The 19,827-nt window shown below is 39.3% G+C and overlaps 1 protein-coding gene across 1 annotated transcript in view; it reads left to right on the top strand.

Moving 5' to 3' along the window:
- The window catches only part of DHX15 (DEAH-box helicase 15), a 75,116-nt gene that overhangs the window by 24,473 nt on the left and 30,816 nt on the right, over positions 1-19,827 (top strand). Inside the window, exon 6 of the mRNA XM_038398561.2 lies at positions 18,432-18,599. Within this exon, the coding sequence (XP_038254489.1) occupies positions 18,432-18,599 (168 nt within the window). The remainder of the gene's footprint in view (positions 1-18,431; positions 18,600-19,827) is intronic.

A 19,827-nucleotide genomic window follows, 5' to 3' on the forward strand; every position in this document is an offset into this window, starting at 1 on the left:
TTTATTAACTACAGAAAGATAGATTTTAAGTGATTACGAGTAATGAGGCATAAAAGTCAGAATTGGTTACAAAGAAATAAAAGGGAAAACGTAGCTAATACCTAATTTTAATAAGATAAACGAATTCAAAAGGTTTCTCTCACCATTTTTCAGCAGTCTTATGAGTTGGATTCCATTCAGCTAGGACCACTCCCCCAGTTCATTGTCCTTCAGGTGGTAGCGATGCTGTGGGCAGAAAGAATGGGACAAGTATTCTGGGGATGTCTGTTTCCCTGCCTTATAGTTCTTTTTCTTTGAAAATCGTCTCCAGCTGAGGTTCAGGAGACAGTCTGTGGAGATTGGAACCTCCAGCACTTGCTTTGCCAAGATGTAAATTTCTCGCTCACACCCTTTTTCTTGCAAAAGAATGGCCACTTGACCAAATGATAGTCCATTTGAGCTTGTTGACCCCTGACCTTCTGTGTCTGAGGGAGCGGTTTGTCATGTTGTGGTTTTTGTTTTTTTGCAGACTTGGAATACATCTCAGTAATATCCTACAGTAGAATCTTATAATTTTACATTCAGTGTTGCCATTCAGATTTTACCAGAACAAAAATCAGCAAATTATGAGTTTTCAGATGATACCTCAAAGGCATACATTGTACCAAATTTATCATAGTCTTGTAGAAGGGGTGAACATAAAGATACAGACAGTGACATGCATCTTCTTTGCAAACTTCCACAATCTTCTCTGATGAGCTTAGTTTAGTGTCAGGGACATACTACTGAAGGTAATGGCTGGCTTTCACACAGGTGGCTCCTTATCTTGCTCAGCATCCTTTTACCTACATCTGATGTCCTTGGTCCTGTTTCTTCCCCAAAACCCTACTGCTTGTCTGTTTGGTTTGTCCTGCAGGTAGGCCCTTTGAAGAAAGTGCTTTTAAGGAGCACAAAATAATTGTTTCTTGAAATAGTCTAATGTGTTGCTCACAGTATGACTATTGAGAAACCTGGTACAGATAATTTACTTGGATGCTCAACATTCACAGGCCTCTCCTTGGATAGTCTTGCCAGTCATACAGATTTAGTTGTGCTTTTCTCCAGAAGATTCAAAAGGCTTACATGATATAATGGCTTCTGGCAGCTGTGAAGGGACCAAGAAGATAGTGACTGCCAGTGCAGAAGCATATCCTCTGGTGCCCTACCCTGCCTAGATTCTCCCTCTGAGATCCTGCTCCTAGATCAGTGGAAGTGAATAGAGCAGTTCAAGACATAATCTGTCAGTTTTTCTGACTTGGATAATCTGTTCCTCAATATAACAAGGCTGTGGATGATGTACAGAGTGACCTTGAGAGGGGAGATTTATTCTGAGCAGGTCACTGTGACGAATGATTTTCACATCTTGATTAAGTGAGCCGCTTGAACCTTTTACCTGATACATCTTTGAGAAGAAGTCCATACTGTAATTCGGTATATTAGAAGCAGAGTAGACTTCACTGCTAAAAAAAGCCTCTCACTTCCTCAAGGCTCTTTCATTGCTAAATTAGTGGGTTCAGGTCCTTGTCCCCACTCAGATTCCAGTATCTGATTTAGCCAGGAAAATGGCCCTTCTCCTGTGCATTGACTTTTGACCCTTAAGTACCTGATGAACTGAAAGACAGAAGCTTCTCCAAAAAGGTGAACTCCAAATGTTTGGGGTTTTTTTCATTAGAAATTTGCAATATGACTGATCTGGAAGACTAGTGGAGAACTAGTGAAATGGTGACATCACAAGAGTGAAGAGAGTGCAAGCCAATAGAGAAGGAAAGGAGTTCTTAGATTAACACTTTCAACATCTTTAACTTAACTGATTTAATGTCTTTGATAAAGGAAGCCTTTATTATAGGTTCAGTACATTTGCCCCATTAATGTGTTAGAGCTCACAAAAAGTACCCCTGAAACCTCTGAGTCCTTCAGCAAGATCAGGGGAATAGTAAATTTGACATTCCTGATATCTAAGGTAAAACCAAGCAGAAAAAAGTAAAGATACAAAAATTGAAGGTTGATTTATACTTCATAAAGAAACCAAAAAAGGGCTAAAGCTTAGAAATTGAAATGTAGGTTGCCACTAAGGCAGTGTTCTGAATGTTCCAGGGCCTCGGTTTAGACAGCTGTCAAATCAGCCTCTGTAGCCAGTGCGTGAGTGCAATGGCTACAGAAGGTGGAGTCTGAGGAGGTTGTAGATCAGTGATTCTCAGCATGTGGTCCGCAAAAAAAACCTCCATACTCCCTCCAAGCCCTCTCTCGTTGATGCAGCCCAGAGCCAGGGGAGAGGCGCCTGTCCCCGACCGCAGCAGCTCTGGGGCTGGGGGAGAGGCCATGCAGTTTAGAGGGAATATAGCCCTCAGACAGGAACCCGGACATGTAACCTGGTATAATTTGAAGTGTGCAAGTTTGTGGGATTTTTTTGTTTTGTTTTAATTTCATGCTAATCTCTGCCTTGGGTCTTGACTCTCTTCTCTGGCTGCACCTTCTGAAGAAGTCCTGCGTCTTGTGATTTGGACAGCATGGTTGAGTTTCTCTGTACTACTTACATATAGGACATTTACTTTCTTGTACTCATTCACTGGATCCACCATAACTCCCTATATCTGTTCCCAGTGTGGTTCTTACTGTGGTGTTCTCCAGTTTGGGAGCTCCTACTGACAACTGCTGTATCAGTTGTAGAAATCAGCTCCAGGTTGATGACTTTGGGAACGTGAAACTTTTTCCTTAAGTCTTAATGTTAACAATCTACCTAACTAACTCAGGTTCTGTTGGTTTTCTTTTAAAAAAAAAAAAAAAAAAAAAAAAGTAGTTTTCTGCTGTGTGAGGGAGATGTGTGATCCCTCTGTCAGCCTGAAATTGTTTTTTGTGATCTGTAACTACCTGGTCACATGTCCTATTTTCCCTTCTCATGTCTCATCCCCTTCCCTTTAAGCAATATTTTCTTTTTTAGGACCATTAGTCAGTAAAAATGGTCAACTCTCATTATATTAGGAGGATTCTGGTGCATTATCACAAAAACATTTAAATGAGTTTCTTGTTGTTATATCTGGCTGGCATACTTCCCTAACTGGAAGTTTCCTGCCCCCAGACTGCATGTGTCTGGTACTGTTTCACTAGCCTACTCAGAGTAATGAGATATTCTAGGCATATGAAATCTTGGAGGGTCTGGTCAATAGGTGAAGAAATAGTCATTGCATAAAGTGACACATGAGGGGAAGCTGGTAGAGAGCTGAACAGAAGAATCTCCATCCTCCTTGGATAGCCAGCACTTGGGGAGTTGATATGCCCTCAGAAAGCAGGTGCCTAAAAGAGCCTCTTACTGGTTGCTTAGCAAACCCTTGTTGGGTGCAAAGAGGGAATTGTCTAGTTGCTCTGGCTGACCTCCTTTCTTCATAGGCTTTGTTCTCAAGTTACTAAAAGAAAGTCAACTTTTTATGCTTAGGCTTGCCATCCCAGTGGTGGGTTCGCTTTGCTTTGCATCATAAGTGGCAAGACTAGACCTGCCAGTCATGGAATAATAAAAGTATCCAGCTCAGAAGTGGCTTTGCCCACCTTGGAAAAGTCCCACTTTCATATTTAACTTTTTTGGTAGGTATATAAACTATTCTCAATTGCTCTTAATCTTCCCGTTATTGGTTAGTTTATTAAAAGAGCTGATTTCCCAAAACTGAAGAAAATTGGGAGGAAGAATTTAAGACCGAAAAATATAGTAAGAACTGGGAGTTTTTTATTAGATGTCCAAAACGCTATGATTCCACAATCAAGAAAGAGGGGAACTTTGGGTAACAGCCCATCCTTGTTCAGATGGAAAAAAGGGGAAGTAGATAGCAAGCAATATAAATTAGAAGGTATGAAATGTAGAAAATTGATCAGGGAAGCTAAAGACATCAAGGAAAAATCCATGGCTGGCAGGATTAAGGACAATTAGGTGTTTAAGAACAAACAACCTCCCCCCTCCTCCCAGAAGTGGTATAGATCTATACCTAGATGGAGATGATAAAACTGTTAATAGAGATGGAAAAAAAAGAAGGATGTTAGACATCATCTAATAGGGATCAGCCTAAATCAGCAGGCCCACATTATTTGCATCCAAGAATCTTAAGAGAGTTGGCCGAGGAGATCTCTAGTCTGCTGCTGTTCATTTTTAATAAATCATGCAATTCCAGGGAGTTTCTAGAAGATTTGAAGAATGCTAGTATTGTGCTGTGCCAATATTAAAAAAAGGGCAAATGAGATGACTTGGTAAGTCATAGGGTGGTTGGCCTTATATCAGACCTGGGCAAAATAATGAAAAAATATATAATGTGATTTAATTAATAAAGAGCTAAAAGGTAAGCGTATAATTAATGCCACTCAGCAAGATTTTATAGCAAATAGGTCTTGTATCTCTTGTATAAAATCAGTTTTGACTAGTTTGGTAAGGTTAACTGTATAGATGTAACAAACGTAGACTTTTGTAAGGCATTTGATTTAGTACTGCATGATAATGCTAATTTTTTAATCAGAATAGGTCACGTTTTAAATGGATTAAGAACTAGCTAACTCACAGATCTCAAAAGTTGTCATTGGGGGTGAATCATTGAATGGAAATGCTTTTAGTTTCACAGAAATCATTACTAGGCCCACTCCTATTAAGTGCTTTCATGAATGATCTGGAAGTAAATATAAAATCGCTGTTGATAAAATTTGTGGATGACCCAAAGATTGGCAGAGTGGTAAATAATAATGAGGCCAGTTCAGTTCAGACAGAGCAGTCCGGATCAGTTGGTAATCTGAGCCCAGTCACACAAAATGTGTTTTAGTACAGCCAGATGCAAAGTTATATTTCTAGGAACAAGGAACGTACACCACATATACAGAACAGGACACTGTATCCTGAAAGACAGTGACTCTGAAAAGGATTTACAGGTCATAGTGGACAAGCAACTGAACATGAGCTCCCAGTGTGATGCAAGAGCTAATGCAATCCTTCCTTGTATAAATGGAAGTAATGACTACGGATGAGGAAGTGATTTTTACCTTGTATCTAGTATTGGTGAGACAGACATTAGAACACTGCATACAGTTTTAGTGTCAACGTTTTAAAAAGGATTGTAGAAAAACTGCATAGAGGGCAGAAAAGAGCCACAAAAATGCTTCAAAGGTTAGAGAAAATGCCTTCCAGTGAGAGACTAAAAGAACATCATATTTTTATTTTATCAAAAAATGATTGAGAAATGACTTGATTAGTGTATAGGAACCTTCACGGATATAGGAAAATACTGGGTGCTGACAAGCTCTTTAATTTAGCAGAGAAAGACAATAAGAACCAGTGACTAAAAACTGAAGGCAGACAAATTCAAAATAGAAATCACTTTCAGTTTAAGAGTGAAGTGATTAACTGTTAGAACAGACTATCGAGAGAAGTAGTGGTTTCTCCATCTCTTGATGTTTTCAAAACTGACTGTCTTTCTGGAAGGTGTGCTTAGTCAGATGCAAGTTATTGGGTTCAATAAAGGGGTTACTGGATAAAATAGGCTGGTATGAAAGAGGTCAGTCTAGATTATTTGATTTGTTCCTTTTGGCCTTAAAATCTATAGATCTGTTGTAGTTTCAGTATGAATGAATAGTCAGGAAGGAGTTGAACTAAGTTAAGGAAGTGGCCTTGCATACCAACTCGGCAAGAGTATTCCCTTTCTGGGCTTGGTGAAAGATAGTAGGGACAAAAAGGCATAAGTTGAGATGGAGACAGCATTAGTCAGTGTGTTCAAGCATGAAAAGGAAATGTTGTCAGGACAAGAGTCTTTCTCTGTTCACACATGAGTGTTCTGACATAAATCACTTGGGTTTAGGCTAGGGAAAAATTCCTGAATGCCTAAACACATTGGGATATGTTCACCCCCATTGTTGACACAGCAGTTCTTTATTACATACAAGTGCTGAGCCTTGTTTCTGTGGTTGCCATGATAGTCTTCCCCTCCCACATGCATCTTCCCACAGAGGAGAGTTTTTTTTTTTTCTGAGCCAGTATTCAAGATATCTCCTGCATTAATATAGCTCAGTGGCTCAATAGCCTATTAGGTGGGGTGAGGGAAACAATGAATGTTACCATCTTGCCTTTTTATTGGTGCAAGACAAAAGAGGTTGTTACCATCATTCTACAAGAATCTCTCTCTCTCTCACACGCACACACGCACACACACACACACAATTTTGAGGACAGAATTGGCAGTGCTGAAGTACCTATGGCCCGGTGGTGTGAATTGTCTAGCAGGGGTTAACTGTGCCTTTCAGCCTTATAGTTAGAAGGGTTGTTTTTGATGCTAATACAAACACCCTTCTATCACCCATTCACTGAAGCCAGGTCTGCACTACATAGCAGTATCGGTATAACCATGTCGCCCAGGGGTGGGAAAAAATCCACACCCCGATCTATGTAGTTATATCGACCTAACCTCCCATGTAGACAGCACTACATTGGTGAGAGAGCTTCTCCTGCTGACATAGCTACCATATCTAGTTATGATGAACTAGGCCAATAGGAGAAGCTCTCCAGTCAGCACAAGAGCATATTCACTAAAGCACTACACACGGTTGTAGCGCTGTACATGAAGACAAGCCATGACTGTTGCACTTCATCGTATAAACATCTGTCCCTTCCAACCCTCTCCAATATGGAGTACCTCTTAGTCAGGCAGTCCTCAAGTATTCTCCTCTTTCCTCACAGGCTGTAAACCTTCCTTGTTCCTTGGGCTGATCCTTGGCTCTCGTTCCCTTCAATATGTATCAATAGTGTTCACTTTATATTGGATAAATACAGCTCTTCTGTTACAAATGGAAGAAAGGCTAATCATTCCTGTCTAGACCAAGACATACCATCTTACTAGAACATGCTAGATATCTTGGTTATGAAGGACAAAAGTTATTTGATGTAGTGAGTATATTACTTATCAATCCACTTCTGTTCCTTTTTGCTTTTCCCTTCTCTGTCTGCTTCAAGACATCTTGCCAAGAAGACGGTTACTCTGTTGTAAGTTTTTTGTCTCTCTTCTCCATCTCTGGCTCCCTCCTTCCATCAAAGAATTCTTTTGCATAAAATGTAACAGTTCATTCTATGGAAAATAACCAAATGACATTTTTAAGGTTTGCATTAAGGTAAACCCATATTCTAGCAGAGCAGTAATTTTGCTCTGTAGTTGAACTTCACTAACTGTTTAAAAGATAATTATTCTGAGTGTTCTAAAATACATATGCTTACTCAGATTTTCTTGAAATTTGCTGTACATCATGGGGATGTGGGTAGGATAAGTGCTCCAAATATAGGGTCATTTGAACAAGGGGTTCCTGATTTAGTCCTCCTAAATTACTTTTAATGTTTTGCGTACAACATTGGGAATCAGGCTATGGCTGTAATCCTACCCAAACTAATCTCGTATGTTCAGAATTTCTCATCTAGTTCCTGGCACTCACTGCCCCTTTGGGGAAGCAATATTTTCAAAGCTATTCTGGGTAAAGTTTAGAACTCAAGGTTAGGTTAAGTCTCAGTCATGAGCCAAAATGAAATGTGCATATGCAAAACTAGGGCTCATTTTGAGCTAGAACATTTGTCAGCAGTGTGCTGTCAAATAGCTAAGTGACTACAGGTGATATACTGTGGCCGTTGAACCTGAGCAACCTTTGTACTCTGCGTTCAAGTTCTACGTATGGCAACTTTCAGAAAACGGGACACTGGCTGTTCATTGTCTGCTTTCTTTGGGAAGTTTTGCCCTCATTTGAGTTGATATTTTAAAGTGCTCTAAAATCAAGGCTCTAATTTTACTTGTCAAGGAAATTAACATTAGAGATAAAATAAAAGATTCTAATAAGCAGTTAGGTGAATGTAATCATGACTTGTGATCCTCAGCTGTTTCCTGAACAATGGGACTGAATATGATCAAAAGAAAGCATGTTGCTTGGCATTTTGGTAAGGGATTAAGGGATTACTTTAAATCAAAACTGCAGAAGCTATCGGAAGCCTGTATCCCAAGAAAGGGGAAAAAATTCATAGGAAGGAGTTGTTGAGCAAGCATCTTAGAGAGGTGATTAAGAAGAAGCAGAAAGCATACAGGGAGTGGAAGATGGGAGGGATCAGCAAGGAAAGCTACCTAATTGAGGCCAGAACATGTAGGGATCAAGTGAGACAGGCTAAAAGTCGAGTAGAGTTGGACCTTGCAAAGGGAATTAAAAGCAATAGTAAAAGGTTCTATAGCCATATAAATAAGAAGAAAACTAAGAAAGAAGAAGTGGGGCCGCTTAACACTGAGGATGGAGTGGAGGTTAAAGATAATCTAGGCATGGCCCAATATCTAAACAAATACTTTGCCTCAGTCTTTAATAAGGCTAAAGAGGATCTTGGGGATAATGGTAGCATGGCAAATGGGAAGGAGGATATAGAGGTAGATATTACCATATCTGAGGTAGAAGCGAAACTGAAACAGCTTAATGGGACTAAATCAGGGGGCCCAGATAATCTTCATCCAAGAATATTAAAGGAATTGGCACCTGAAATTGCAAGCCCATTAGCAAGAATTTTTAATGTATCTGAAAACTCAGGAATAGTACCGAATGATTGGAGAATTGCTAATATAGTTCCTATTTTTAAGAAAGGAAAAAAAAGTGATCCGGGTAACTACAGGCCAGTTAGTTTGACATCTGTAGTATGCAAGGTCCTGGAAAAAATTTTGAAGGAGAAATTAGTTAAGGACATTGAAGTCAATGGTAAATGGGACAAAATACAACATGGTTTTACAAAAGGTAGATCGTGCCAAACTAACCTAATCTCCTTTTTTGAAAAAGTAACAGATTTTTTAGATAAAGGAAATGCAGTGGATCTAATTTACCTAGATTTCAGTAAGGCATTTGATACCATGCCACCTGGGGAATTATTAGTTAAATTGGAGAAGATGGGGATCAATATGAACATCAAAAGGTGGATAAGGAATTGGTTAAAGGGGAGACTGCAACGGGTCCTACTGAAAGGCGAACTGTCAGGTTGGAGGGAGGTTACCGGTGGAGTTCCTCAGGGATCGGTTTTGGGACCAATCTTATTTAATCTTTTTATTACTGACCTTGGCACAAAAAGTGGGAGTGTGCTAATAAAGTTTGCAGATGATACAAAGCTGGGAGGTATTGCCAATTTGGAGAAGGATCGGGATATTATACAGGAGGATCTGGATGACCTTGTAAACTGGAGTAATAGTAATAGGATGAAATTTAATAGTGAGAAGTGTAAGGTTATGCATTTAGGGATTAATAACAAGAATTTTAGCTATAAGTTGGGGACGCATCAATTAGAAGTAACGGAAGAGGAGAAGGACCTTGGAGTATTGGTTGATCATAGGATGACTATGAGCTGCCAATGTGATATGGCTGTGAAAAAAGCTAATGCGGTTTTGGGATGCATCAGGAGAGGCATTTCCAGTAGGGATAAGGAGGTTTTAGTACCGTTATACAAGGCACTGGTGAGACCTCACCTAGAATACTGTGTGCAGTTCTGGTCTCCCATGTTTAAAAAGGATGAATTCAAACTGGAGCAGGTACAGAGAAGGGCTACTAGGATGATCCGAGGAATGGAAAACTTGTCTTCTGAAAGGAGACTTAAGGAGCTTGGCTTGTTTAGCCTATCTAAAAGAAGGTTGAGGGAAGATATGATTGCTCTCTATAAATATATCAGAGGGATAAATACAGGAGAGGGAGAGGAATTATTTAAGCTCAGCACCAATGTGGACACAAGAACAAATGGGTATAAACTGGCCACCAGGAAGTTTAGACTTGAAATCAGACGAAGGTTTTTAACCATCAGAGGAGTGAAGTTTTGGAATAGCCTTCCAAGGGAAGCAGTGGGGGCAAAAGATCTATCTGGCTTTAAGATTCTACTCAATAAGTTTATGGAGGAGATGGTATGATGGGATAATGGGATTTTGGTAAGTAATTGATCTTTAAATATTCAGGGTAAATAGGCCAAATCCCCTGAGATGGGATATTAGATGGATGGGATCTGAGTTACTATAGAAAATTCTTTCCTGGGTATCTGGCTGGTGAATCTTGCCCATATGCTCAGGGTTTAGCTGATTGCCATATTTGGGGTCGGGAAGGAATTTTCCTCCAGGGCAGATTGGAGAGGCCCTGGAGGTTTTTCGCCTTCCTCTGTAGCATGGGGCATGGTTGACTTGAGGGAGGCTTCTCTGCTCCTTGAAGTCTTTGAACCATGATTTAAGGACTTCAATAGCTCAGACATGGGTGAGGTTTTTCATAAGAGTGGGTGGGTGAGATTCTGTGGCCTGCGCTGTGCAGGAGGTCGGACTAGATGATCAGAATGGTCCCTTCTGACCTTAGTATCTATGAATCTATAACTGTGTCCCTAACGTGAGCTGATCATAACATTATCAGATTCTTAACTTTTTTGGTGCTGCTAAGGAATATTGGGGTTGGAGCAGTGAGGAGGAATATGGAGGTGAGGGGAATATTGAAGCAGTGCAGGAGTTGTGGGGGCTTAGGAGGATGCAAGGCAGGGAGTCTTCACCTCCGTCCCTTCTTAGCATAAGGAATCATGCAAACGCTGTTCTTGAAAACCCAGTTCAGTGACTAGAGCATTGACAAAGAACAGGGTTTCCAAAAAAGTAACTTTTTTTGAGTCCTCAGTGAATAAGGAATTGTCCTCAAAAGGACCGTTGCTCTTTGAGAGCTCAGATATACTGACATAGCAGAATCGTAAGGGGGAAAGTCAGATATTCTTGGGGGAAAGGAAAGTGGAGCCATCTGTGCCCTCCTCGTCCACCACAATTTCTCTCCACAGCTGCTTTACCAAGGGAAGGAACTCAAGGGCTCCTTATTCTTCCAGTGCTCCCTGATCAGGGGAAAGAACCCAGAACTCCCTCCTTTCTGCATGCTGTCTTGAGCAGCATCAAAGGAACACCAACCTCATCCTTCTCTCTTTTGCTTCTAGTGGAAAAGAGGAGGTCAAGCAGTGGAAGAGTGTGGTGAGGAAAAGATGTGATTAGAGCTGTGCAAGGAGGAATGTCCTGGGGGGCTACAGCTGGGCTGCCCAAACCCTTCGTTTTTCTTTCCTCTTCACAACACGTTCCCACTGACTCCATGCCAATCCCTGCACTAGTCCTATATTTTCTGCTCAGCTCCTCCATTGTTGGGGCCCTGGCTGATGCTTGTTCCTCTGTGGAGAAGTGCGCTGGGAAGTGAGGACTGGACTGTGCTGGACGAGCAGAGAGGTGAGATGATTCAGGGACAGTAAAAGGACTAACATGCAGCCAGTGCCCTTTATAGTTTGTTACGTCAATGGTAAGGAGCCAGAGGAATAGGGGAGTTGGGCTGTGGAACATGGGAGTACTGAGGAGTTTTTTTTTTTTTTTTTTTTTTAAATTACAAGAAAATTAGCTGCCTAAAAAATTTTGAATGAAGCTGCGGACCCCTTTGGAAATATTAGACATAGTCAGCGGATTCCCAGGGATCCGCGAACCACAGGTTGAAAACCACTGTTCTACACTGAAACCTTCCTTTTCAGTATTGAGACTTTGGCTATTCGGCACTGGTGATGCCCCAGTTGGAGTACTGTGCCTTGTTCTGGACAACACAATTAAGGAATGATGTGGACAAATTGGAGAGAGGCCAGAGGAGAGCAAGAAAAATTATTATGGGTTTAGAAAATCTGACACCTGAGGAAAGGCTGAAAAAACTGGACATGTTTAGTCTTGAGGAAAGACTGAAGGGCAACCTGATAAGTCTTTGAGTCTGTTAAGGACTGTTATAAAGAGGATGGTCTCCATGTCCACTAAAGGTAGGACAAGAAATAATGGGTTTAATCTGCAGCAAGGGATATACAGGATTAGATATTAGGAAAAACTTTCCAACTATAAGGGTAATTAAGATCTGGAATAGGCTTCCAAGGGAGGTCGTGAAGTCTTCATCATTGGAAGCATTTAAAAACGAGTTGGACAAACACCTGTCAGGGAGATCTAGGTTTACTTGGTCTTGCCATCGTGCAGGGGGTTGGACTCGATGACTTCTTGTAGTCCATTCCATCTCTTCATTTCTGTGATTCTGTCTCTACATTTAAACTGCTACGGCAGCATATCTGGAGCTCTGCAGACACACCGCAGGAGTGCTTCAGTGTAGCCACTCACTACAGCCACTGTAGGGTTCTCCCGTCGCTCTAGTTAAGCCACCTCCTCAAGAAGTGGAAGCTAGGTTGACAGCAGAATTCTTCCATTGACCTACTGCTGTCAACACCAAGGGTTAGGTTGACTTGTCTGCTCAGGATTTTTCACACCCCTGACTGATGTAGCTGGATTGATTCTACTTTTTAGTGTAGATCTGGTCTTAATGAATGAGAAAAGGATGACACTTTTACTCCTCTTCTAAGAGTCTCAGGGCAGCGCTTTCTGCAAGGCGGCATCGTAGGCTGTAGAGGAACTAAACAAAGCAAAGGTAGAAAGTTCCTAGTTCTAAAGGAGAAGTCTTCATCCTTGGTGCTGAGAATTAGGCCATATCCAAAGTTGGAGTGGTTCCAGTTCCCCACCCTCATTAAGAGGGGCTACAGGTAGAGAACTTCCACTCTATCCCCATCTCAAGCTCTGTCTTTCATGCAGCCAAGTAGATATCTACCTCAATTCTACCAAGTTTAGGGTGATAGACACGGTACTTAAAATAAAACTAAACTAAAATAAAAAAAAAATAAAATAAAAGAATGAATTAGAGGGCTACTGGAATCTACTTTGATGTCATCTGGGATGGAGCCGTTTGGTCGCTCTGTGCGCCCTTTGCTTCAGATTCTCCCTTTCTCGATTCCATTTTTGGCACAAAGTACCACAGTCCAACTTTCTTCAGGGTTTCTAGGCTTTTTTTTTCATGTGGACCTTCTGTTCACCGCCCTATTCTTATTTCAGCTGTATTTCTTGGGGCACTTGAGTCTCATGTGCAGCCACTTTTGGGGTCACAAGTCAGAGGTAGAATAGGAATAGAAATCCACTGCTTAGTCCTGTTTCTCCCCATCTTCCCCCCCCCGCCCCCAAGCCATACAACTACATCTGAGAGATCAGCCTCTAACATGCTGATTAGCCTCCACAGAGGATCTACTGGAAATCCACAGATGAGGAAAACACTTCAGGCTGTAATCCAAACAACATTATTTTGTCTCTAGAGGATATTATGATTGGGACACTTGCTTGACGGTTCTGGAAAATGTTTAAATCCTTTCAAGACCTCATGAAGACTGAAAACTCATTAGATAGAGAGCTTTGCAAGATTTATAGGTTGTCGTCTAACCTGGAATGTTGATAGGTACTCGGTTTGGTTGAATTTGAAGGTCTTATGGTTCCGGCCAAGGATTTATGGATAACACCAGTCTCTGCCTGCCAATTCTTGGAAGGCAGATTGCTTAAGTTTAAGAATTTGAATTTTTTTTTACCCAGCAGCTAAACCCAACTTCTTTAGTTATATTTCTAGAAAATAAAATATGGGCTTTGGACGATCTCACAAAACTACCATAAATTACCAAGATGTCTGGAAAACTGATCTTTCAGGCTGGAATTCTTGCTCACCTTCTGTTTTACAAACTATCAAGCTGTGGTAGTTTGATATGACTTGTGTGTCTAGGTCAATATCTCTTCATTGTTAGGGCATTTTCCTGAAGAGTTTAAGAGGCAAAGGATGCAATGGCCAACTTATTTTCTTGAAGTCCCTTTATATGATAGCCCAGATACCCCACATTTGTTAGCATAACTATAGAATGCCATATTTTTTTAGTTCTGTATCATTTAGTGCATGTGAAAGTTTGAACTGAGTACTCAGGCTCCATTTAAATTTAAATAACACCTGCTAGTAGGTATATTAAGGAACTTTGAGAAATTCAGATTAGTAGGCAAGTCTTTAAACATTTTTGTAATATGTAGAATCATAGTAGGGCTGGAGAGGTCAACTCGAGAGGTCATCTAATCCAGTGTTTCTCAACCTTTTTGATACCAGGGACCAGCTTGCTGCCTTCCTAAACTGTATCAGAGAGATCTGAGACCACTGCCAGCCCACTGACAGGTTCTTGCGAAACACTGATCTAATCCATTCCCCTGTGCTGAGGCAGGACTAAGTATACCTAGACCATCCCTGACAGGTGTTTGTCTAACCTATATTTAAAAATCTATGACAGGGATTCCACAATCTTGCTCGCTAACCTCTTCCAGTAGTTAAGTATTCTTATTGTTAGAAAGACTTTTTAAATCTCCCTTGCTGCAGAATAAGCCGATTACTTCTTATTCTACCTTCAGTGCATAGAGAACCCTTGATTTACTGTCATCTTTGTACATATTTGAAGACTATCAGGTCCCCCCATTGTCTTTCCTCGATTAAGCAGGCCCAGTTTTTTAACCTTTTTCTCATAGAACATGTTTTCTAAACGTTTTGTCATTTTTGCTGCTGTCCTCTGGACTCTCTCCAATTTGTCAACATCTTTCTTATGTGGCACCCAAAACTGGACAAATTGCTTTACCCAAATTGCTTTACACTGAGGTCTCTTCAGTGTCTTAATATGACAATCCTATTAAATACACCCTGTAGTATTAGTTTTTTTTCACCACTGCTTCACATTGTTGGACCATATTCAGTTTGTATTCCCTTTAACTCCCAGATCTTTTTCAGCAGTACAACTGCCTTGCCAGTTATTCCCGATGTTGTATTTGTGCATATGATTTTTTCCCCTAAGTGTAGTACTTTTCACTTGTCTTTATTGAATTTATCTGGTTGATTTCAGACCAATTCTCCAATTTAAGGTCTTTTTGAATTCTAATCCTGTCTTCCAAAGTGTGTGCAACCCATTCCAGCTTGGTGTCATCTCCAGATTTTTATAAGCATACTCTCCATTCCATTATTCAAATAATTAATAAAAATATTTAGCACCTGATCCAGGACTGACTTCTGCAGGACCTCAGTAGATATATCCTTCCAGTTTGACAGCACACCATTGATAACTGCTCTTTGAGTAGGGTTTTTCATCCAGTTGTGCACCCATTTAATCTGGCCCACATTTCCCTAGTTTGCTTAAGTGCTCTTTCAGTAAAGTATTACAGTATGTAACCTGCACTGTAACTCTTGCTCTTTCTTGAATGTTTCGGTGAAAATTGGTTTTGATTTTGCCAAGCTATAAGTCTTTAAAAATTGCTCTCCACTCCTTTACAGTAAACTTATCTGCACCAGGGATAATTCTAATGAAATAGGTATGAAGTGTAATAGGCATGCACTGTGTATATATGGATGGTAACAACAATACATGTACACAGTGTTTACTGGAAGCTTGTGATGAATGAGCATGTTGTATGATATGTACATGGGGCCCAGCCTCCTTCAAAGCTTAATTTAATGTGCACCTGTAGGAGATGTCTCTTATGTGAATACATTTTGGTGAAGTTTCATTGATCATATGCTGTTTCTCGGATCATACATCATACCCTATGACTTTTTATCTACAGCCTTGTAAATTTTTTTCTATGAATAGTGAATGAAGCAAGGGCTCGAGAAGCCTTGCTTCATCTAATGTCTCTTGTGTTTATGTAATCACTTTGCAATCCACAGAGTAGTACAAGATGCTACAATGGTTCTTAAAAAAAAAAAAAAAAAAAAAAAAAAAAAAAAAATTCGTTGGTACTTGAAAAATACAGCATGGTTGTGTAATTCAAGACATTGTAGTGTGTCCACAGAGAGGGTTAAAGTTACGCCTGCAGCCTTAACTCTGGCATTTCTTGAATGCTTAGCTGTGAATCCTTAATGCTCTCATACCACATTTTTGTTAGTATACATTCATAAATTAGCATATCTCAGGACAACTTTTTAGAAACAAGCTCTCTTTTCTCTGAAAGAAATCTCAGTTCTGCTCAGAGTTGGAAGTGAATATTTTAAATGCTTTTATATTTGACCCTTAGTATGTGAAAGGCAATGATTTGGAAGAAAGCGAGCTAGTTATAGATAAGGCTAAAGTAGTGCTTGTTGGCAGGGGGGAAGCATTTAGAGAAATAATATACCATCTATTGAGGGTGGAGACACTCGATGTCTTTCCATCAAAATGGTTCATAACCACAGGATCCTCCTGAGTTTATTATTGCTCTCAGACTAGCAGAAGTAGCCATTGTTGCCCTTCACCACGTGCAGCTGAGAAGATGATTATAAGGTCCATAAGGTGACTATAGCAATGGTCATCTATGCATTTGTCATTTGCATGTTATCCTAATGAGAACTCATTAAAATAGTCTTACTCTTGAAATTATATTTGGAAGCGCCAGCTAGTACAGAATACGGCTTCTCCTTTTTTGAAGAGAAATGTGTGGCTTTGAACAAGACACCTGGCTTTTTTGTTCGCTGCTTATTGACTGACTGCTTGCTTGTCTTAAGCCCAGTTTAAACATAAAATTAGTTGTGAGATCCTGCAATTAGTATTTAAATTTGAGCACTTTATGACCAGCAGCAGGGCTTTATCATTTGAGGAGGCCAGTCTTTGGCATTTGTTAGTAGCATCCCATCAGAGCTAGTCTTTTGACTTTCAGGGCGTGATGCAAAGTGCATTTATTTTATTTATCATTTGACTGTTGATTTTGCTAGTGACATATCTGATTTGTGTTAATATTTGTAATGGAAGTGCCTAGATAACATAAGTACCCTAGAAATTGGTAAGTGTGATTTCAACTCCAGGGAGTGCGGTGTGTCTAACAGCTTCAGACTTCTGCATTGAGCTAGCTACTCCTTTCTGAATATTCACCCATTTCATAAGCCACAGTATAGGTGCTTTGAGTCTATTGAAGCAGTTTCACTTAAGACTTGAAGTTCCTCCTTTGTTTAACAGACCAGTAGGGGACATTTTAGCCCAGATTCTTGAAGACTTTTTATGAAAGTAAAAATGGAATTTGCAAGGCTTAACTTTGTCTAGAAGAGGTTTATCTTAAGTAACTAGTATATTTAAACTTACAAGAAGATCTGAAACTTAAGTCTATGTAACCAAATATCACTTCAACTAATGTCAGAAGAAAGCTGGCAAACCTTGTGTAGCTTCTGCTTCGTTGGGCCTACATAAGGTGTTCGTCTGTCAGCATTGTAAAATGATGTGTGTGGTGTTGCAAATTGTAAATACTGAATTGATATCAAATAATAATATGCAGAAAAGTAGAACGCTAGTAAAATGTTTCTTTATTTCCTGTGGTTTTTTGTAAGTTCCATCTAATAGATGTTTCAGCAATATGTTGCTGCTTTCTTTAACATGAGAAGTAACTTTGACCTTCTTACATTTGGTTCAGAGAGAGAATTCCAGAGACTTAGATTAACTTTTTTAAAAAGCTTTTTAAAAAAGATTCTTCTTGGCTAATCAGACAATTTAACAGCATAATCCACAAAGGGCGTCTGTTTATATAAGGTGAGAGATTGTTTAGACATTGTTTAGACATACATTGTAGTAATTTTTGACTTTTGTAAAACATTGTTTTCCTCTTCTAAACGAAACTTTTAAATTCATTCTTTAATATGAGGGCTATTTGGGGGATCTCCCAATAGCTAATACTGACATCTTTCAATTATACCAGCAGGGGTTGCTATAGTTTCCTATTCTGAGAACATTTCATTGGATCTGTAGCAACTGGCCTAAAATGTTGCTGTTATAATTTCCTATTTTAATCAAACCTTCCCATAATTAGGGTTCATTTCACATATTTTAAATGAAATTTATGTTAAAGTGAAATTGAGTTGTAAATGAATGGGCAGCATTAAATATTTTCTGTAGTCCAGAAGCTAGATACTATTGTACTATAGAAATGCACAAAATATATTCTTCCAGCATTCATTCAGATTGATTGAGAATAGTTCAGTGATTTTGAGTTCAGATTGAATTTTAACAAATTTTAAAATAAACTCTTAAATATTGGACTGAGTTCTATCTGGTTCTTGAAAATTCATGTTTATACTGTAAAGGTGTTTGTTCTCATTAGGTACAATGAAGCAAATCTTCCATATAATTGCATTAGTGATATGTGACATTAAAGCTTAATTGGCTTATTTAAAATATCTTGCACATCAATTTCTTTTAGATTGTGAAAATTGAAAAGGTCATGAGTGCAGTTTAATATTCCTGGGCGAGAGATTTCAATTTTAGTACAAATTGTAGATAATTAATTAGGAAACATGACTAAAAGAAAAAGGGAGTTGAATGCAAATAAGGTTGTTACCTCAACTTCTGTATGCTAATGAACATGTATCATGGACTGTTGTGGAAATCCCTTTGGAAGTTCTGCAAGCACCCAGATTGGTTTTAAAAGTAAAAATGATATCTGCTGATTTATAGCTGGAAATAATTTAGTTGCCATGCAAAGTTTTTAAAATAAAATTAGTCTTTTCATGAGTTTTTATTTTTGCCACCTTTTGCTTTGTAGGAGATTGATGAAGCCTGTAAGAGGATAAAGCGTGAAATTGATGATTTGGGTCCTGAAGTGGGTGACATCAAAATCATTCCATTATATTCCACGCTTCCCCCACAGCAACAACAGAGGATTTTTGAACCTCCTCCTCCCAAAAAACCAAGTGGAGCAATAGGAAGAAAGGTAATAGTATCAGAAAATGTTTGTACCTTAGTGTGCTGTTTACTATCAAACTGCTTATAGTAGTGGGGGGGATTAAATATAGTGAGTTTCCACTGTTAATCTTAAATGTATTTGGACAGCAACCAATAGAAAGATAGGTCTCAACTCTTACTTTGAAGCAGACTTGAGCAATGTAATCAAATGTTTCTTAGGTAAAGGACTTGCAGGGATGCTGTCAAATTAAATATTACATCTGCTTTGATATGCACTGGCTTTCAGTTTATTTCTGGGTGCAGTTCAAGGCACAGACTTCCACCTACAAAGCCCTAAATTGTTGAATATTAAAGCTGGCTATCAAAAAATGCTTTGCTCACGTAATACCATGATAATTCAAATCAGCTGAAACAGGGTCTGACAAAATCCTTATTTTAAATACTGGGGTTAACCAGTTAAGGGATCTTGAATGTGGAATTTGGTCTCAGCAGAATCCTTATCTGTTGATCTTCAAGGGAGGCCCTAAGGTAAGGTCTCTTGATTCTCTCCCCCTGCCCCCACCATCTTTTAAGAATTCGATGGGTTAAGATAAACAATCAAATAATAAGTCAGAAGCCCTTTTTTTTTTCTTCTCTGGGAAATACCCTGAATTTAGGTCCCCTTTCCTCTATTATACCAATCCCTTTGGCCTATTGGGGTTACCATAACACTGAAAAATTACATGTTATGACCTGAGATTGGTAGTTTTGGTGCATCTGGGTATAACAACAATAGAAGTCACTTAGTTTTTTTAATCTATGTGGAAAATTAAGGTCACCTAAATATTGGACTCTACACTGGCTATGTTAAATTATAACATTCATAAAGCTGAACAGAAGATTTTTGAAGGTCAAAGCTGAATCATTGTATGTGCTCTAGGCAGGGTTTGTTCCTTGATTATTGCCTTTTCAGTGCAGTACAGTGCATGTAGAATACTAGTGACAACTTGTGCTCTGGATGAATAAATCACTTATTAAATCTAGTGAAATGATCCTTTTTTCCTGTTGAAGTTGATTGCAGAAAGCATACGATCTGAAATCACAAAACTAATGCTGCAACAAGATTGTATTAGTAAATGACTTAAATGAATGAAATTGCTTCTCAGTGATGAACAAGTGATAGCATTGTATTTCATTAAATTTTCCTTTGTTTAAAATATAATGTGCTTCAAAATAGGCAGTGTCTGGTTTTCTTGATAAGTGGATAACAGATGCAG

This window comes from Dermochelys coriacea, chromosome 4 (assembly GCF_009764565.3).
Source record: "Dermochelys coriacea isolate rDerCor1 chromosome 4, rDerCor1.pri.v4, whole genome shotgun sequence".
NCBI classification, from domain to species: domain Eukaryota; kingdom Metazoa; phylum Chordata; order Testudines; family Dermochelyidae; genus Dermochelys; species Dermochelys coriacea.